General features: G+C 42.7%; 1 protein-coding gene across 2 annotated transcripts in view; it reads right to left on the reverse strand.

Moving 5' to 3' along the window:
• Positions 1 to 14,981: 14,981 nt before the first annotated feature.
• RIMKLA (ribosomal modification protein rimK like family member A) overlaps positions 14,982 to 19,880 on the reverse strand; it is a 37,482-nt gene continuing 32,583 nt past the window's right edge. For both annotated transcript variants that reach the window (XM_044770520.2, XM_014867327.3), the window contains 2 exons: positions 19,422 to 19,625; positions 14,982 to 17,335 (listed from right to left, as the gene is read on the reverse strand). In XM_044770520.2, coding sequence (XP_044626455.1) covers positions 16,845 to 17,335; positions 19,422 to 19,625 — 695 coding nt within the window. In that variant the 3' untranslated portion in view covers positions 14,982 to 16,844. The remainder of the gene's footprint in view (positions 17,336 to 19,421; positions 19,626 to 19,880) is intronic.

Raw genomic sequence — 19,880 nt, forward strand, 5'->3', positions numbered from 1 at the left:
TGAGAAAGGTATATAAAGTCCATCCAATATGACTGTGGATGTATCTATTTTTCCCTGTAGTTCTGTTAAATCTTTGCTTTATACATTTTGAGGCTTCGTTATGAGGCAAGTACAAATTTAAATATTGTATTTTCCTGGGGAATTGAATCTTTATTTTTTGTATTATGAAGTGATTCTCTTTATCTCTAGTCAATTTTGGTCTGATATTAATGTAGCTACACCTATTTCCTTTGGGGCTGGGTTGCTTGTTATCAGTTGGCATCATCACTTACCTCTGCTTCAGCACTTACCTCTGCTCTGAAGGGGAATCTTGGAACTATAGTTCCTCATATCTCTTTCTTTTTATGATTCTGGATTAAATTTTGCCAATGAGGGGCAACTGCACAAGATTTGGAGGCTGGATGAGACGGAACAGCCATTAATTTTCTGAAAATCACCCGCTGTTGCTTTCCTGAAAGTAGATTTCCTGTGAAAGCCCCCTGATCTTTATCACCCAGCCATTTCAAAGATGTGTAAGCCTCTAATTCCCTGGATTAAATAAATCTCTTTACTCAAAATGCCTAGAGAGGCTTCTGTTTTCCCAACTAAACCCTGACTAAATATGTACCTAGCATAACTAGAGGCACTCACAACTAGAATACACAACTATGTACTGGGGGCTTTGGGGAGAAGAAGAAGAAGAAGAAGAAAAGAAGACTGGCAAGAGTTGTTAATTCAGGTGCCCATCTTTAAAAAAAAACCAAACGTGTCTTTATCTTCTTGCAACCTTTTACTTTCAGACAATCTGTATCCTTATGTTTGGATATATTTGGATATATCTCTTGTAAAAATAATAGAATTAGATCAACATCCACAACTCAATCAATGTGATACACTACATCAACAAAATGAAAAACAAAAACCACATGATCATCTCAATAGACGCAGAGAAAGCATTCGACAAGATCCAACACCCATTTATGATAAAAACCCTCAATAAAATGGGTATAGAAGGAAAGTACCTCAACATAATAAAGGCCATATATGACAAACCCACAGCCAACATCATACTCAATGGACAAAAACTGAAAGCCATCCCACTGAGGACAGGAACAAGACAAGGGTGCCCACTTTCACCACTCCTATTCAACATAGCACTGGAGGTGCTGGCCAGAGCAATTCGGCAGGAAAAAGAAATAAAAGGAATCCAAATAGGTAATGAAGAAGTAAAACTCTCACTGTTTGCAGACGACATGATCTTATATATAGAAAACCCCAAAGAATCCATAGAAAAACTATTAGAAATAATCAACAACTACAGCAAAGTAGCAGGGTATAAAATTAACGTGCATAAATCAGTAGCATCTCTATACACTAACAATGAACTAACAGAAAAAGAACTCAAGAACTCAATCCCATTCACAATCGCAACGAAAAGAATAAAATACCTTGGGATAAACTTAACCAAGGAAGTGAAGGCTCTATACAATGAAAACTACAAGACTTTCTTGAAAGAAATTGACAATGACATAAAGAGATGGAAAGACATTCCATGCACATGGATTGGAAGAATAAACATAGTTAAAATGTCCATACTACCTAAAGCAATCTACAGATTCAATGCTATCCCAATCAGAATCCCAAGAACATTCTTCACAGAAATTGAACAAACAATCCTAAAATTCATATGGGGCAACAAAAGACCGCGAATTGCTAAAGCAATCCTGAGCAAGAAAAACAAAGCCGGCGGAATCACAATCCCCAATTTCAAAACATACTACAAAGCTACAGTGATCAAAACAGCATGGTACTGGTACAAAAACAGGTCCACAGATCAATGGAACAGAATTGAAAGCCCAGAGATAAAACCACACATCTATGGACAGCTAATCTTCGACAAAGGAGCAGAGGGCCTACAATGGAGAAAAGAAAGTCTCTTCAACAAATGGTGCTGGGAAAACTGGACAGCCACATGCAAAAGATTGAAAATTGACCATTCTTTTTCACCACACACCAAAATAAACTCAAAATGGATCAAAGACCTAAAGATTAGGCCTGAGACAATAAGTCTTTTGGAAGAGAATATAGGCAGTACACTCTTTGACATCAGTTTCAAAAGAATCTTTTCGGACACTATAACTCCTCAGTTGAGGGAAACAATAGAAAGAATAAACAAATGGGACTTCATCAGACTAAAGAGCTTCTTCAAGGCAAGGGAAAACAGGATTGAAACCAAAAAACAGCTCACTAATTGGGAAAAAATATTTACAAGCCACTTATCCGACAAAGGGTTAATCTCCATAATATACAAAGAACTCACACTGCTTAACAACAAAAAAACAAACAACCCGATCAAAAAATGGGCAGAGGACATGAACAGACATTTCTCAAAAGAAGATATGAATATGGCCAATAGACACATGAAAAGATGTTCATCATTGCTAATCATCAGGGAAATGCAAATCAAAACTACACTAAGATATCACCTTACACCCGTTAGATTGGCAAAAACATCCAAAACCAAGAGCGACAAATGTTGGAGAGGTTGTGGAGAAAAAGGAACCCTCATACACTGTTGGTGGGAATGCAAACTGGTACAGCCACTATGGAAAACAGTATGGAGATTTCTCAAAAAGTTAAAAATAGAAATACCCTATGACCCAGCCATCCCATTACTGGGTATCTATCCTAAGAACCTGATATCAGAAATCTCAAGAGTCCGTTGCACCCCTATGTTCATTGCAGCATTATCTACAATAGCCAAGATGTGGAACCAGCCTACATGCCCAGAAACTGATGATTGGATAAAGAAGATGTGGTATATATACACAATGGAATACTACTCAGCCATAAAAAAAGACAAAATTGGCCCATTCACAACAACATGGATGGACCTCGAGGGTATTATGTTAAGCGAAATAAGCCAGTCAGAGAAAGACGAACTCTATATGACTCCACTCATAGGTGGAAGTTAGTATATTGATAAGGAGATCAGATCAGTGGTTACCAGGGAAAAGGGGGGGTGGGGGGAGGGCACAAAGGGGGAAGTGGTGTACCCACAACATGACTAACAAAAATGTACAACTGAAATCTCACAAGGTTGTAATCTATCATAACATTAATAAAAAAAAATAATAATAGAATTAGATATTTTTATATCTGTAATTTTTAAAGAATCATTTAGTCAATTTATATCTTATTTATATGCTAAATATTTGAGTTTAAATTTATGATCTTATTTTCTGCCTTTTATTTGCCCTGCATGTTCCATATTCCCCCTTCTTTCTTTTGGATTTATTATATATTCTTTCTCATTCCATTTTCTCCCTTCATCTGCTAGTTTGCGGGTTATATACCACGTTTATGTTCTTTCAGTATTACTCCAGAAATTCACATATTCATTTCTAACTTATCAAAGTCTAAACTTATTCAGGATGTTGACTCTTAAGTCTTTAAAACCTTTTAACTCTATTTGCTTCTCCCTAACTTATATATTATTACTGTTATTTATTTGAAATACATCTTAAACCCACAAGTCATAATTATTATTTTATAAAGTCATCATATTCTTCCTTGTTTTTCACACCCTCTGTTAGGGCTCACATTACATAAAAATACTTTTAGTATGTTCCACAGTGAGGGTTTGCTGATGGCAAATTCTCAGATTTTCTTTCTTTCATTAACCTGAAAATGTTTTATTTTGCCCTCATTTTTTTGACTTTTCAATGAAAATGTATTTCAATTTCCTATATGATACAGTGATACAGGACATAATCTCATTTACAAAGATCTCTGTAAAATGTGGTTTACTTGACCCAAAAAGATGTAAGCAGGTTGAAGAGAACCAGGGGTTCTGGAAGATAAGAGTGCCTATTATCTTCTCACCAGGGAATCACATCTTTCCTGAGCATCTCTGGCATTATTTGTTGGTGTGGAGCTGAGGGATCATCCCTGAAAGGCTGGGCTAAATTTTTTCTACTAGCAATTACATATGCATGTTACAAATTCTGTCCTGTTGTCAGTGAACCCCTGTTTAACAAAAATTCACTTTGACACTAACAACAAAGTAGCAGAAAGAGAAATTAAGAATACAATCCCATTTACAATTGCTACAAAAAGAATAAAATATCTAGGAATAAATTTAACCAAAGAGGTGAAAGACCTGTACACTAAAAACTATAAAACATTGTTGAAAGAAATTGAAGAAGATACAAAGAAATGGAAAGATATTCCATGTTCTTGGATTGGAAGAATTAACATTGTTAAAATGTCCATACTTCCCTAAAGCAAACTACAGATTCAACACAATCCCTATCAAAGTTCCAACAACATTTTTCACAGAAATAGAACAAAGAATCCTAAAATTTATATGGAACAACAAAGGACCCCAAATAGCCAAATGAATCCTGAGAAATAAACAAAGCAGGGGGTATCACAATCTGTGATTTCAAAATATATTACAAAGCTATTGTCATCAAAACAGCATGGTACTGGCACAAAAACAGACACACACATCAATGAAACAGAATCAAGAGCCCAGAAATAAACCCACACATTTATGGACAGCTAATATTTGACAAGGGAGCCAAGAACATACAACGAAGAAAGGAAAGTCTTTTCAATAAATGGTGTTGGGAACACTGACAGCCACATGCAAAAGAATGAAAGTAGACCATTACCTTACACCATGCACAAAAATCAACTCAAAATGGATTAAAGACTTGAATGTAAGACCCGAAACCATAAAACTTCTGGAAGAAAATATAGGCATCAGTCTTAGCATCATATTTTCAAGTACCATGTCTGACTGGGCAAGGGAAACAATAGAAAAAATAAACAAAAGGGACTACAGCAAACTAAAAAGCTTCTGCACAGCAAAGGAAATCATCACCTAACTGAAAAGGCAACCTAACAACTGGGAGAAGATATTTGCAAACCATATGTCTGATAAGGGGTTAATATCCAAAATATGTAAAGAACTCATACATCTCAACAATAAAAATACTAAAAACCCAATTAAAAAATGGGCAAAAGGTCTGAACAGACATTTCTCCAAAGAAGATATACAGATGGCCAACAGGCACATGAAAAGATGTTCAACATCACTAATTATCAGGGAAATGCAAATCAAAACTACAATGAGATATCACCTCACACCCAGCAGAATGGCTGTAATTAACAATACAGGAAACAACAAGTGTTGGAGAGGATGTGGAGAAAAGGGAACTCTCATACAATGCTGGTGGGAGTGCAAACTGGTGAAGCCACTATGGAAAACAGTATGGAGATTCCTCAAAAAATTAAGAATAGAGCGGCCGGCCCAGTGGTGCAACAGTTAAGTTTGCATGTTCTGCTTCAGCAGCCCAGGATTCGCCGGTTCAGATCCCAGGTGCAGACCTACCCACTGCTTGTCAAGCCATGCTGGGGTAGGCGTCCCACATAAAAAGTAGAGGAAGATGGGCATGGATGTTAGCTCAGAGCCAGTCTTCCTCAGCAAAAAAGAGGAGGATTGGTGGCAGATGTTAGCTCAGGGCTAATCTTCCTCAAAAACAAAAAAAAAAAAAAGAAAAGAAAAAAATTAAGAATAGAGCTACCATATAATCCAGGTATTCCACTGTTCAGTATTTATCCAAAGAACATGAAAACATGAATGTGTAAAGATATATGCACCGCTATGTTCATTGCAGCATTATTCACAATAGCCACAACTTGGAAGCAACCTAGGTGCCCATCAAGTGACGAATGGATGAAGAAGATGTGGTATATACACACAGTGGAATACTACTCAGCCATAAAAAAGGATGAAATCTTGCCATCTATGACAGCACGGATGGACCTTGAGGGTATTATGCTAAGCAAAATAAGTCAGAGGGAGAAAGTCAAATACCGTTTGATCTCACTCATAAATAGACGATAAAAACAACAATGAACAAACACAGAGCCAGAGATTGGACTGGTGGTTACCAAAGGGGAAGCAGGGAGGGAGGAGGTGAAAGGAGTGATTAGGCACGTGTGTTTGATGATGGACTGTAATTAGTCTCTGGGTGGTGAACACGATGCAGTCTACACAGAAATCAAAATATAATGATGTACACCTGAAATTTATGTAATGTTGTAAACCAATGTTACCACAATAAAAAAGAGATTCGCTTTGAGTAGTTGCTCTGCATTCCCACTGAATAACGTTCTATCATTGCACAGCTGTGGACTGTGCTGTGCCATAGGGCCTCAGATGGTCAATCGGAATCAAACTACCACCAGCACGGCCCAGTAAGGATATAGATCATGCAAGTGAGGTGTCTGTATTCACAATGGCTCTGCGAAGTGCATCATCTCTCAAGAACAATAGGTCACAGAAAACAAATGATTGGCAAAGTAAATGCTTTAGAAAAGATGATGGGGCGTCGCTTGAATGTCAGACCATGTCATCATTTTGTTTGATAGAAAAAGTATGACTTTCCTAATATTCATCAAGATTGATGATGATGTGATGGAGATACTTTATTTAATATATATGTATACACAAACAGTTTCAATAGTTGATAAATACTTAAATAAACAGCAGCACGTTTTAAAAACATATAAACAAGGTTACTATTAAGCCCAGGATGTAAAACCAGGATTATATATTACGAAAGTTGTCCCTTTCTTGCGAACCTTTGTGAGGATTGTAAATCTCCCAGAACATCTTGATGAATAAGCAAGAAAAAAGTTTTCAATGAAAAAAGACCATTCAGAGTTTGAAAGTCGAGCTTCACCACAAGAAACAAAATTGGATGTGGGAGATGAGGAAGACGGCAGCCAAAAATGACAACTGGAGTCGTGTTTTGTGTTTTCCTGGTTTGAGCAAGCGGTTGGCATGGTGCACTCACGTGGGGAGGCCCTGGAAGAGGAGCGAGTTTGCAGGAGAGAGAGAAGAATGTGAGTTCAGACTGGGGCCAGGTGAATTTGAGATACTTACATGACATTTGAGACATAAAAAGGGAGGCAACTGGACACGCAATCTGACTTTAAGAAAAGAAGCCTGGGTTCGAGAGAGAAATGTGAGAGTATCACGTAGATGGTAATTAATACCATGGAAATGGAGGACATGGCCGAGGGGAGAGAAGAGGGAGAAGGAGGAGAAGAGGGCCCAGGCCCTGGGAGAGACCGTTTACTGGAGAAGAGGTGAGACCGGCAGATGAGGCCAACAGATCTCACGTTTATTCAGACCATTCGTACAAAGAAGTCCCACAGACCTCTCACCCAGATTCCCCAAATGTTAACATTTTACCCCATTTGCTTTATTATTTCCTCCCTATAGATACCCATTAGTTTTGGAACCATTGGAAAGTAAGTTGCCGACCTGATGTCCCCCTATCCCTCAATGTTTAATGTGTATTTTCTAAAAACAAGAACACTCTTACATATTCTCATCAGTACAGTCATCAAAATCAGGAAATCAGGGGCCAGTGCCAGTGGTCTAGTGGTTAAGTTCAGTGCACTCTTCTTTGGTGGCCTGGGGTTTTGTTCCTGGCTGCGGACCTACACCACTCATCTGTCAGTGGCCGTGCTGTGGTGGCAGCTCACATACAGAAAGAGGAAGATTGGCAGCGGATGTTAGCTCAGAGCAAATCTTCCTCAGCAAAAAAAAAAAAAAGAAAGAAAATCAGGAAATAGGATACACTCAGACAATAAAATACAGACCTTGTTCAGATTTCACCATTGTCTTAATAATGTTCTTTAGGGGAAGAGAAAAGCCCTGAGCAAGCAGTGCATTCACTTGTCTCTGTAGTCAGAGGAGTGACACCCTGTGCTGCTACTCAGATGCTCTCTGACTTATCTCATGAGAAGTTCAGCCAGAGTTTTCTAACAAATGGAGAAGCCCAGGCCCTGTGGGAGATCTACAGAGCTGTGATTCGCAGAGGGGGTGCGGTAGATCTGAGAGTGCGGTAGATCTGAGGCTGGTGGAGGAGTGGCAATGCTTGGGAGAAGGTGCTTCCCTGCTTGAGGAGATGCCCTCAGTGAAGGATGAGCTGCAGGAGAAGCAGGGAAGTGGGGACCGCGTGACAGCCAGGGGAAGTCAGCAGCATGAAGCTGAGAATGTCTCAGAGAGCCACCTTGGGACCTTGGCAAATAGAAGGGGAAGTTCATAGGCTGATTCCTTGAGGAGAGGAAATGCCAGGATCCAACAACTTGGGAGGAAAGCTCTCTCCACAGGTGCCCCTTCAGCAGTTTCCATCAGAGCCACAGTCAGGACGGTGGGGAAGCAGTCACCACCCTTTCCCAAGTACCTCCTGCCCCCAGTACATGGGTCTATGATGCAGCTAAATGCAGCTCTTTTCGAGACAACTGGGGGAATTTGAATATGGACTGGGAATTAGACGGTACAAGGAAGTATCGTTAATTTTCCTGTATGTGGTAAAGGCATAAGGACAGATGCTTTTAAAAAAGAGACGCATGCTGAAGGATGCAGAGGAGAAAAGACAGGGTGGGTGGGATTTATTTTTAAATGCTTAAGGAAAAGAACTAGATGCAGTAAAAATAGAAAATTTTGATAATTTAAAATCTGGGGAGTTTACTATTCTACTTTTGTGTGGTCTGAAAATTTTCATATAAAATAAAAAAGAACTATAGGTCGCATTCCCCAGAGTCTGGGTGAAGGACGATGTGAGTGGTACGATAGTATCATCCTTGGCTGCAACAATCAGGCATTTTCCCCGGGACTCTCTGACCTCAGACTGGGCTCCCTGACCCTCGCAAGCTGAGGAACAGCCTTAGTTCAAGGCTCTCAGGCCTGTGCTGACCACAGTTAGCTCCTAAAGGTCTTAGCACTGTTCCTGCCAGAAAGCCTTTTGAAATGGCAGGCAGACACAAGTCCTGATGGCTCTTCAGCTGGGGACACAGATTCTTTCAGTCCCCTGGGCCCCTTACTGCCCCACACAGCCATTTTTAATGGCTTTCAGCTCTCACTTGCTATTTGAATCTTTAATTCAAATGTCAGTCCAGGAAAGCACGCTGAGCAGGCCCACGATAAGCTCATACCATCTGCATTAGTGTATTCCTCCATCATCTTGACAGTTGAGAGTTGGCAATATTACAATTCAGACGGCACTTTGCGTTTGAAAGGAAAATTATGGTTTTTCAGAATGCAGCTGGTGTGCAAGCGAATAGGATGAAGTTTCTATGAAGCTTTGTCCTCATTTTATGATATGAAAATAATAAAATGTAGATTCAGCATTGATTCTTACTTAAAAAGAATAACCAAAAGGCACAGAGTTTTGAGGACAAAGGAAGACAAGGAATTCTGTTCCACAGTAATAATTTTGATAAAAAGCCAAAACAGCAAAACAATTATTTCTAAATGATTTTTTCTCTGTTGGAGACGTTAACATTGTTATTGCTGTACAAGCCGCTTGGAAATGAGCTCCTTGGGTGCCTAGTTAAGATACATTCTTTACAGCACCTTTTCAGTTTACCAGTTAGGCAGGAAAAACTACAATTCACCTTCCTGGAGGGAACTGAGCTGAAGTACAGCCGGTGGGTGAGACAGACCCTCACAAATTGCTCTGCAGGTTTAGGAGCAAACGAAACAAGATTTCTCATGTGTGAAAAACAGAGGCAAGACAAAAACAAGCAGAGAAGCAGTGTTTTCAAATGTTTTCCTTCCTGTCACTTCTGCACATTATAACGGGACACCTGCTTCTGAGAAATACATCACACATGCTACCTCGCTGGAACTAAGATGTTTCAATGCTTCTGTGTCTCAGTTTCCTTCTCGGTCACCCAGTGGCAGTGGTGTGCTGATAAATGTTTAACAGCCAGCTCTCTAAGGGGAAAAACTTGACATGTAGTGTCTGCCCATCTCTGTGGGATAGCATATTCCCACCATGGCTGATTTCAAGTTACCGTTGTGATGTCACTGAATGGTGGAGCTGGGACGAGATGCACTGTAGCACACCGTTATACAGCATTTCCACCGTACGAATCCAATAGATGTCAATAACCTCAAGAGCATAGAAAATAACACAATAATTAGGAAGTGATGAATTTTGAGTATTTATTACCTACATTTTTAATATACTTTATTTAATTTTAGGTTCATGTAATTCTTAATGATGGCTCTGTTTACCAACCAGCTCACAAAATTCCTGAAAATTTAACAATCCGCTGTCATGGGCTGGTACAAGCCAGCTCCAGCATACCACTGGTGTTCTGGGGACCTCCAGGTGGGTCTGAACAAACCAGCCACCTGCCTAGTCCTGCCTTTGCAAAGACCTTTATTAGTTCTGCAGAGTGATTCAGAGCCCCAGCTCTCCCCTTGAAGGAGATCAGCGTTCCTTTTAAATGGGAGATTCTGGGAATCCCACTCGGGACGGGCCCAGGATAGCAGAATTTTAGCTGCTTTATTGGCTGGTTCCATCTGATCTGAGAGCTGTCAGCCCCAGCTTGTCATGCCAAGTCCAGATGGTGCTATCGGGCTATCAGAGTTCCCTGCACAGCCCCCCGGCCTTCTGCACTCCCCTCACCCTCTGTTTGACAGATTTAATTCAAGCCCCTGGCACCTCCTCCTTCTATTTGATGCAAAGCCAGCAAACCTATTACAGGAACAGCCAAAGAAACCAGGTGCTAAATCATCCAAGGTCAGGCTGCTCATCAGCTTTCCTGCCTCCCACTTGTCCAGGGCAGCCTTTCCTCCAGGATTTTTCTAAGCCAAATACACCCCCTATATCTTACCCTACAGTATCATAGACTCTCAAGGATGGATGGACCTCCTAATCGTCAAGCCTAAACCACAGCATGCTTGAGCAGCTGCCAGCCCCCTTAACCCCAAGCATCTCTTTTCCCAGCTGTAAAGCTGCTGTCTGCCAGCTTTTATCCCTTGGCACTGAGCCACGATCGCGGGAAGGAGCTGTTGTGATTGCTGACAGTGGAGGAAGCAAGAGGCAAGGAGCCTGCTGAAAGCCAGACATGTGGTTAAGTGCTTCACATTCAAGATTGTGTTTATTTATCACATCTATAGGGGATGAAACGAAGGTTTAGCAAGATTAAGTGACTTTCTCGACGTTACACAAGCTGTAAGTTATCGAGTCAGGATTTGAGCCGGGGCTAACTCAACCTGGCACCATTTACATCAGTCCATGGTGCTTTCCATAAAGCATGATGACCCTGACAGCTAGTGGTGAACATGGTTCTTGTGATACCTGGCTAGCGTGGTGGGGACGAAAAATACATCATCCTAAGAGATGGCACTCGAGTTCCTCTTCAGGAGGGAGCCATCTTTGTTTAGGAAAATGCCTTTAATGAGCCAACTGTCACAGAAGATGAAATTTTGAAGGTAAGGGTGTTGGAATCAAATTAAGAAAGGGAATGGCTATACTGCTGTACTAGGGAACGCAAATGGATTTGGTTTGTCCCAAGAAGGGAGACAGGTACCATGCGGAACGGAAAGTGTGTGGATTCCTCTGTAGTGTCTCAGAACATTATATGAATGGGGGCGCCATGTCTGCATTGCTGCAGTGTCTTCCATTTCCTCTCACATCAGTGAAACACACACAGGCACACACGCACGTGCACACACACAGACTCATTTGAATTTTGGTGTGTGTGAAACTGGGGGAGGGAATTGAGCATGTCTCAGCTGATGCAGTGCAGGGATGAAACACCACCCTTGCTTAAAATGAGTTAGCTGAGGTCTGGAGTCAGCAGTGATGGCCACAATGTAAGTCCCTTAGAAATCACAAAGATCCAAAGGCTCAGTTACCAGACTTACCTGGATCTCAAGGGGCGGGAGCGTCCTCATCAGACATGTGGACTACAACAGGAAGGAATCGCACCTAGTGGCTGGCTGCAAGGGGGATGCACTGTGGAACTGCAAGTGGGAGGGAAATTCTGACTGTGGCTGATTGCAGCTGGAACAGGTGTATCAGTCAAGATCCCTGCTCAGGTGTGCCTTCAAGCCCTTGGCCTCTGCAGAGGCCCACAAAGGCCTCCACAAACCCAAGACATTCCACAGTGAGGGAACACCAGCCAAACCGGGGCGAAGGGAGCCTTCAGTCATCTTGGCAGGGGCCTTCTCCCACATCCCATCACTGATGGTATGAGGTGGGGCTAAATGGTCTAAAGACGGCACAGGCCACGAGCCAGCTTGCACCATGGAAATCCACACTCGCCTTTGGGGCTCTCACCTAAAAGCCATCCAAGAGCTGAAGCCAACATCAACACCATGTTGATTCAGAGCGGAGGCTCAGCAGAAGGGGAATGGGCAGAGGGCGGGTCCAGGATGGCAGCCATAACAGGATGCCAAGGAAGAACAGAGCCACCTCTGGTAGTATGTTAAACTGGATGGGGAATCAGACCGCCCGGGTCCCAGCATTGCTGCTGACTAGCTGTGTGCCTTGGCCTCTGGGATTCAGATTCCCTGGCTGTAATGGGGGACTGAACTGGTCTCCAAAGTGCTGTTAGTCCTGTGGCCTCACATCTGGCTCTGTAGGTGACTTTCTCAGTGTTGCCTGGGAGCCTCAGTGAACATGAAATGGCAGAGTGAGCCTACCAAACAGGGCTGGGATGCCAGCACAGGGCCCAGGACAGTCCCACATGCTGGCATGGAGGACACATCTGGAGAAGGAAATTGAAAGGCTTGAAGGAACAATGTTTCGTACTTAGCTGTGTGAGTTTTAGAAGGAGGGCTGCAGAGTCTAGCCACAGACTTGGAATGGAAGCATAATACAGTTTTAAGAAAGGATTAAAATAATATATTCCCGGGGCTGGCCCTGTGGCCTGGTGGTTAAGTTTGGCGCACTCCGCTTTGGCGGCCTGGGTTCAGTTCCTGGGCACAGACCTACATCGTTCATCAGCAGCCATGCTGTGGCGGTGACCCACATACAAAATAGAGGAAGACTGGCACAGATGTTAGCTCAGGGCGAATCTTCCTCAGCAAAAGAAACCCCAATATATTCCTGAGATGGGTGGTCTCCCAGGTAAACACATTTGAAAGCCAGGATCTGATCTTGAGTCACAGAGGCCATCAAAAACAGCATGAGGTTTTCTACCAGGCTGCAGCACCAGACCTAAGAACACGACCCTCAGGGATGGTGACAAAAGAGGACTGTTGTCAGTTCCTCTTCCCAAAACATCTGCACAGACTGACAGCAAACAGAAGCCTCACTTCCAGGTGCAAAGGAGAGAATTAAGTGAAGCGTCCTGTTTTTCTGACTTGGGGGTCGCTCTCCCACATGGTTCCTTAAACCGACCTCAGACAGCTGGGGCCCTAGGCTTGCCCGCACATGGCATTCTCGTTCATTAACTTCTGGGAGGGTCAGCTGTTACTGGGGTGATCCTGGAACGCCTAGCGACTGCTTTAATCTCCGCCCCATTTACGTTCAGAGTGTTCTCAACACCAGCATTCATCAGGACTTAAAGGAGGGATGTCTCTTTCACTTCCGCCGAGGTGGATGGGAATCCATGCATCTCATCATCTTTACACAGAATAGTTTCAAAGACCCTTACTTCTAATCAATACATATTCATGATTCTTTCATTAAAATAACCCACAGAAGAGCCATTTCTTCCTCCTTCCCACTAGAATTCCAAATGATCCGGGTTTCTTATTTCTTCAACTGAAGTGTTGCAAAACTATCCCAGACCTTTCTCCTTCCTTTTCCTCCCCTCCCAGTCCTCAACAGCCGTGGAATCCTCTCTTAGCTGGGAGCAGTGAGCCTGCAATTATGATACTAATAGCTTGTCATCCACTTATATTGTTTATCAGATCCTAAAGCCCCAAAGCCACATTCTGGCAACCCACACACCCGTTAGCAATCAGACAGATAGCATAAAGACATCTTTCCCAAGTGCAGAATCATATATATTCTGAGTGACTGAGCTATTGGCATTCAAGTTTTGACCAGTTTCAAGATGCTACTACCAGATAATGGGAGACCGTATACACACTGCAATTTATGTTACATAAGGAAGACTGTTAGTTGGTCTATGAGTCAAGAGTTTCGGGTTCTATACGCTAACATCCAGAAAGCTGTTTGAATACACTAAGAGCCTTACTCCTTTCAGGTCGTAAGGCCTGTGAGAAGCTGCATCCTTTCCAGGGCCCCTGCCACTGTTTAGTGTGCTGATGTCAAGAATTCACGGCCTCTTTCTTAACTCCCTCAGAGGAGGGGTGATGAGAAGCTGTTACAAAACCAGGTGTGAGAAGTGTTCTTCCATCAGCTCACACATGATACAATCTCAGTAATTCACTCACTTTACTCTCAGAGCAGGCCCAAGAGGGAAACAGAGCAGGCATCTGCCCTAGCTGAAGAAGGGAAAAATGGACGCGGAGTCCACCTGATTGCACCAGGTTCCATCAGCTGTTTAAGGGGAAAGCCAGAACCAGGACCTGGCTCTGTGCCCCATGTTGCTTCCAGTAGGCCTTGTGGGCAGCTGTGACAAGGGTGGCCTGGCCTCCCATCTGAGGCTGACAGGGTCCACAGCCAGTATGGGAAATCCTGGAAAGGGGCTCTGACGCGGCAGGGATCCAGCTTTCTCTGCTTCTGGACAGGGCTCGGTTCCAAGGAATGATGCCAATGACCACAGATGTCACTGGCAGCTGGAAAATGGGCCCCCTCTGACAAATCTGGAAGCACTCTCTAGCTGCTGTGCTCAGGATGGGACCCACTGGCATCCTTTTAGATAAAGTAGGGAGACTGGGCTTACACTAAACAGTGGGGAGGAGTGAATGCAGCTTCCAGAAGGTCATCATGTGGTTCACGTTTACACGGAAAGCATCTGGCCAATTCCAGCAAGAACAGACCTAGAACTATCCTTCTTCTAAACCCACCCTGAGTGGTAAAGATAAGGTACATGTCTTAACCTATATAAAGGTGAAGTATTATCATTTTCAACTGTACAAGACACATTACTAGAGTTACACTTCAGTGGCATGCACCCTATGTTGGACTGCATTTAAACTACATCTGTACAGCGTGACATCTCCATTACATGGTGCTGAACATTTTTCCATTGTACAATTGTTACTTGGTGAGATCTGATTTTAGCCACAATATTTTAAAAGCCAATTTCTACTTAAATGTGTTGTGAAAAAAATGTAATAGTTTGACTCTATACACATTTTCCATTTACAGCAGAATAAGTACAGGAATTTATACACCCAAATGGGTGTTGTTGCCTTCGAAGTAGTCACCTTGGGAAGATGTATGGTCTGTTTAGTCCAGTGAAGCTGGCCTTACTGAGAACATTTCTAGAACCCTCCTTGGCAATGGTCCACTTGTAACCTTCCTCAATGTTGGTAAGTCTTTGTCCTTTAAGGGTAGATTTATTTTTTGAGGAATGATTTCTTAACAGCCAAAGAGCATTAAAAGGTAAGACCGATACATAACATAAGTGATGGAGCTTGGGACTACCATGGGGGAAGGGTGGTGTGAAAACAAGATCTGACTTTAAGGTTGTGAGGCCTCTTTCCTTGCATGGCTTCAAAGATAACTCCAAAGAGGAATTCTATGTGTTGTTGGCACATGCAACATCACAGCTCAAGAGTATGGTCTCCGAAGGAAATAACTCCAATTGTGGGAACTCTTGAGTGCATATGTTTAGTGTGTTTGGTTCAAAAGGTAGTCTTGCTCATTTTCAGTCATACTTCATATAAGCAGAAATGGAACATTCCATCTCCATGTTGTCTCCCAAAGGAAGGATCATCCTCTACTGCTTGAAGAGTTAAAATGAAAAGCACTTGGTGTCATGTCTGCATTATCCAACTTCCCCCGAAATGTGCAATGAGTATTCCTGATACCTGAGTCTCCCAGGTTTGGAAAAGTGGGTAAGGACAGGTCTCTGGAACCTGGATAAGACTAGAATGTCAAGGGTATTGGAGTGTGTTTCCAATGGCTCTACCTAACAGGCCCACGACACCATCTCATACAAGAAAACCTCCAAGAGCTAAGCACTCCACAAAGTTCCAGTAGAGGAGGGGGAAAATGATTATCTCCCAGTAGCTTTCCACGACAAAAACCCACTGGCTTCTGGATGACATCTGAACAAAGTCCACTGAAAAGAAAGTCCATGGTGTTCGATTCTAGTGCACGCTTAAGAAAGAAAGTGTGTGGCCACTGGCTCATTGAAGTGCATTTCCAGCTGAGGCCAAAGGCAGCAAAGGTGCGAGAGGCTGCTGGGGCTGGCATTAGTTGAAGCAGGGTCCATAAATTCGTAGTGGCAAAGCAATTTGTAGAAAGCCCCAGTTACAGAGCAGGACATTTGCCAACGAGTGAAGTCAAAGAACATTTGTTCTTGCTTTCTACAAAGTGCTTCATTGAAAATGCTAATGAGGAAGCTCCCTAAAACACCATATCCTGAGTGTCAGAGAAACATGGTCAAGATGGTGACTGTCAGGGGAGCAGAGGCTGACCCTCTTGTAGTGCTTGAACTGAGTCGTCTCCAAGCATCACACGCACACACTTAATGAAGAGCACATAACTACAGTCACGTTCCACCTCTTCTGCATGCGTCTCCATCAGGGGGTTGCTTTTGAGTGTAGTATTTCCAGGAGCCATTCTGAGAAAATGGGCTCTATTGCTAGAAGCCAGAAGCCAGCACACAGTCAGTGCCTTAAGTCAGCCATAATATCCAAGTGGTCGCAGCAGACATGGGCCCGAATTGATCAGTCGGGATGTTGTTCTTGGTGAGTGTTTTTAAATTAGTCTTCGTAAAAACCACAAAGCTAGGCCATTTGCTTAAATCATCGTTATAAAGAATGCTGAGTGCCCAGATGGGATTTCTAGTTTCTGTGCAAATGAAATCACATTAGTCCAGATTTTATTCACTCAAAACTACTAAGGAAGCAATAGGATTTGGTTTATACGCTGCCAAAAAGTAGGAATTCACTTAAGTTTTAATTCCGAAGCAATCCTGTTGTTAATGTTGTAGCCGGGTTCGGGCAGCATGGGGGGCGGGGCCCCTGTTGTGCTTGCTGAGGAATCTCGGATCTCTGCCAGTTCAGGCTCACTCTCACTAGAGGTAGACCCACTGTTGATGGTGTAGACGTTTTCTGCAACTCCCTGAGCTGAAGCACAGCCATCTGGCTCTTTCTTCTCCCTGGGACTCGACAGTCCTGGGAGGACGGCCATCTTCCCAGTCTGCCTATTTGGCAGCAAGGACATGGTGTAGTCTGCAATGATCCCACCCACATCTAAGTTGCACGCCTGGTCGAAGGCTAGGAAACCGACGTTGGCGTTTGCCTCACACACCACAAAAGAGCCATCGTCCATGATGAGGAGATCAATGCCACAGAAGTCCATGCCCAGGATGTTGGACACCTGAATAGCCAACTGCTTGCCTTGTTCTGTCAGCGGGCACATGACACCCACACCACCTATGGGGAAAGCACAGTGATAGAAGAGTGACATCAGACACTGACTAACGATTCAAATTACTCTGCAAGGAAGAGATGGGGGAACGCTAAGGAAGGCCAACAAGATGGGCATTTTCATTACTCACAAAAGGTCTGGATGGAAATCAGGACACCCTCTGGGAAAACAACATGGCCATTTCTTATCTAGAGATTTAAAAATGCTTATATCCTCTAACCCAGTCATCCCGCCAAGAAGGAAACAGTAATACGTAATGGAAAAAAAGCTTATGCAGAAAGATGTGGATGGCAGAGTTATTTAAAATACTGGAAAATCATTGTGCCTGGTACGTAGTAGATAGTCAATAAATATTTGTTGATGAATAAATGAAAAATTTCCATGTTAATATCTCACAGTGGAGGAAAACAGCATATTTTACAACAGTTAATAATAATGCTCATAGAGAGCTGGAGTTCCCGTGGGAAAATACTTAGAAGGATTAAGGACTGTACAGTAGGACCATAACTATGCAAAAAGATACTGTCAGAAAAAGAAATCAGAAAGAACCATACCAAAATGTTAACATTGCTTGTCTCTAGGTGGTGGGATCAATGATAAATATCTTTTTTCATTTGATTTTGCTTTATTTTCCAAATTTTCTACACTGAGAATATATTCCTTTTATGATCAGAAAAAACAAAATTAAGGTATTATTTTTTAAAAAGAGAGAGATGGAGAGGCTTGTGAGATAAAATCCTACACCAACACACAGAGAGAGTCTGATAGCCCTAACTTATAAAAAAGCTAGGACCTCAGATTTAACAGTCTTCTCTTAGTCTCCTGGAAAGACTTGACTTGTATTCTCAGGTCTGATAACTAATGTCTTTACTGTAACACTGTCCCTTCCCCACCGACTACACTGTATAAGGAAGAGGCTCCCAAACAGCTCACCAAGAAAAGTAACACGGATAAATTACAAAACTGTGTGATTCTTTGTCAGAGAACAGTGACTGAAACAGACAGGATGATAACACATTAGGTTCAATACTGTGGCCCCACACGTGATCGCCATGAAAACTAAATGAGAGAACGTTAGGTACTTGGTACAGTGTCAGGTTGATCGAGGCTTTGCCTCTATCACACCAGTTTATCACAGTATCTCACAATGATCCGTTTACGCGTGTTCTCCTTTACTGGACTGTAAGCTGCCCGAGGGCAGGCACTTTCATCAATCGCTGCACTCTCCAAATCTACCATGGAGTCCGCTCATGGCAACTGCTCAACCACTATTACTGAAGGAAGGACTGGATCAGTGTCTCAGCCCCTTTATTAAAGTCACTAGACTTGGTACACTCATCTGGCAACTTAGGAAATAATAACTGCAGGTATTTTTTTTCATGTTCCCAACAGACAAATTCATTCAATGAGGTTGACAATAGCTTTCTGTGATGGGGACGAGAATTTACATCCCTCCTGGAATGTCTCCACCACATCAGAACATAAGCTTTATCAATAGATTAATGGGACAGGTTGTGCATTTGACCATAAATGGCAGCTTTCTAATAACATCATATATATAAGAAAAACACAACTTTTATAATTTTTTTATAATTAAATTTTTTTATAATTAAAATTTTAATAATGTAAAAGCAGAATATGCTTCTATCTCCTGCCATTGCCTTAGTTTAGACCCTTGTTATTTCTTGCCTAATCTGTTGCAACAGCTTCCAAATTCACCTCTGTGCCTCCCATCTTATGCCTTCAATTCATCCTCCACACAGATGTCCGTTTTTCTCAAACACTGATCCTCACGTCACTCCCTGGTTTAAACCTGACCGCTAGGTCCTAACACCTACAGGGTAGGGTTCTAACCTCAGTGGCCTGACACGCCTGGCCTGACCTCTGTCACAACAGTTACGCCCATCTGTCCCCCTCCTGGACTGCTTGCTGCTTGTTTCCAACTCTTATCTGTGATCTCGGCACCTAGAGGAGAGTCTGACAGGACAGGAGGGACTGATATCCACTGACTGACTGGGTCCCAAAATCCCAGTGAAAAATCCTAGCGCCCTCCCTTGACCAATGAACTGACTCTGAGCTTTTGTACCTTACCAAGAGAGCAGTTGCTCTGCATCCGTCCATCCGTGGAGCAGCGGAGCATAGAGCCTATCACCTGGCCCCCTACCACCACCACCCGGATATCTTTTCCGTGGGACTCCTTCACATACTTCTGGAACAGGTAGGGCACATCATGGCGGATGAGATGGCAGATGTCTGAGATGTGATGTTTATCTCTTGCAAGAAAAACAGCTTTTCCTTTAAGAAGAAAGACAAAGAGCAAGAGAAGTAGTTACAGAAGCCTCTGAATCCTGTGCCAGCCGTCCCACCTCCCTGGCCGTCCCACACAGTCATCTACTCTTTCCAAACTTGCCTCAGGTTGGCCACTTCTATTTCTCGCACCAGACTCCTGCTTCTTATCAAATGGCCATTGAACTTTATTTTCTCTTGATTTTACTCAGGTCCCTCTCCCTCCACCACCATTCTTTTTTCAAAATGACATAATAATGTATT

This window comes from Equus asinus, chromosome 5 (genome assembly GCF_041296235.1).
Source record: "Equus asinus isolate D_3611 breed Donkey chromosome 5, EquAss-T2T_v2, whole genome shotgun sequence".
Taxonomy (NCBI): Eukaryota; Metazoa; Chordata; class Mammalia; order Perissodactyla; family Equidae; genus Equus; species Equus asinus.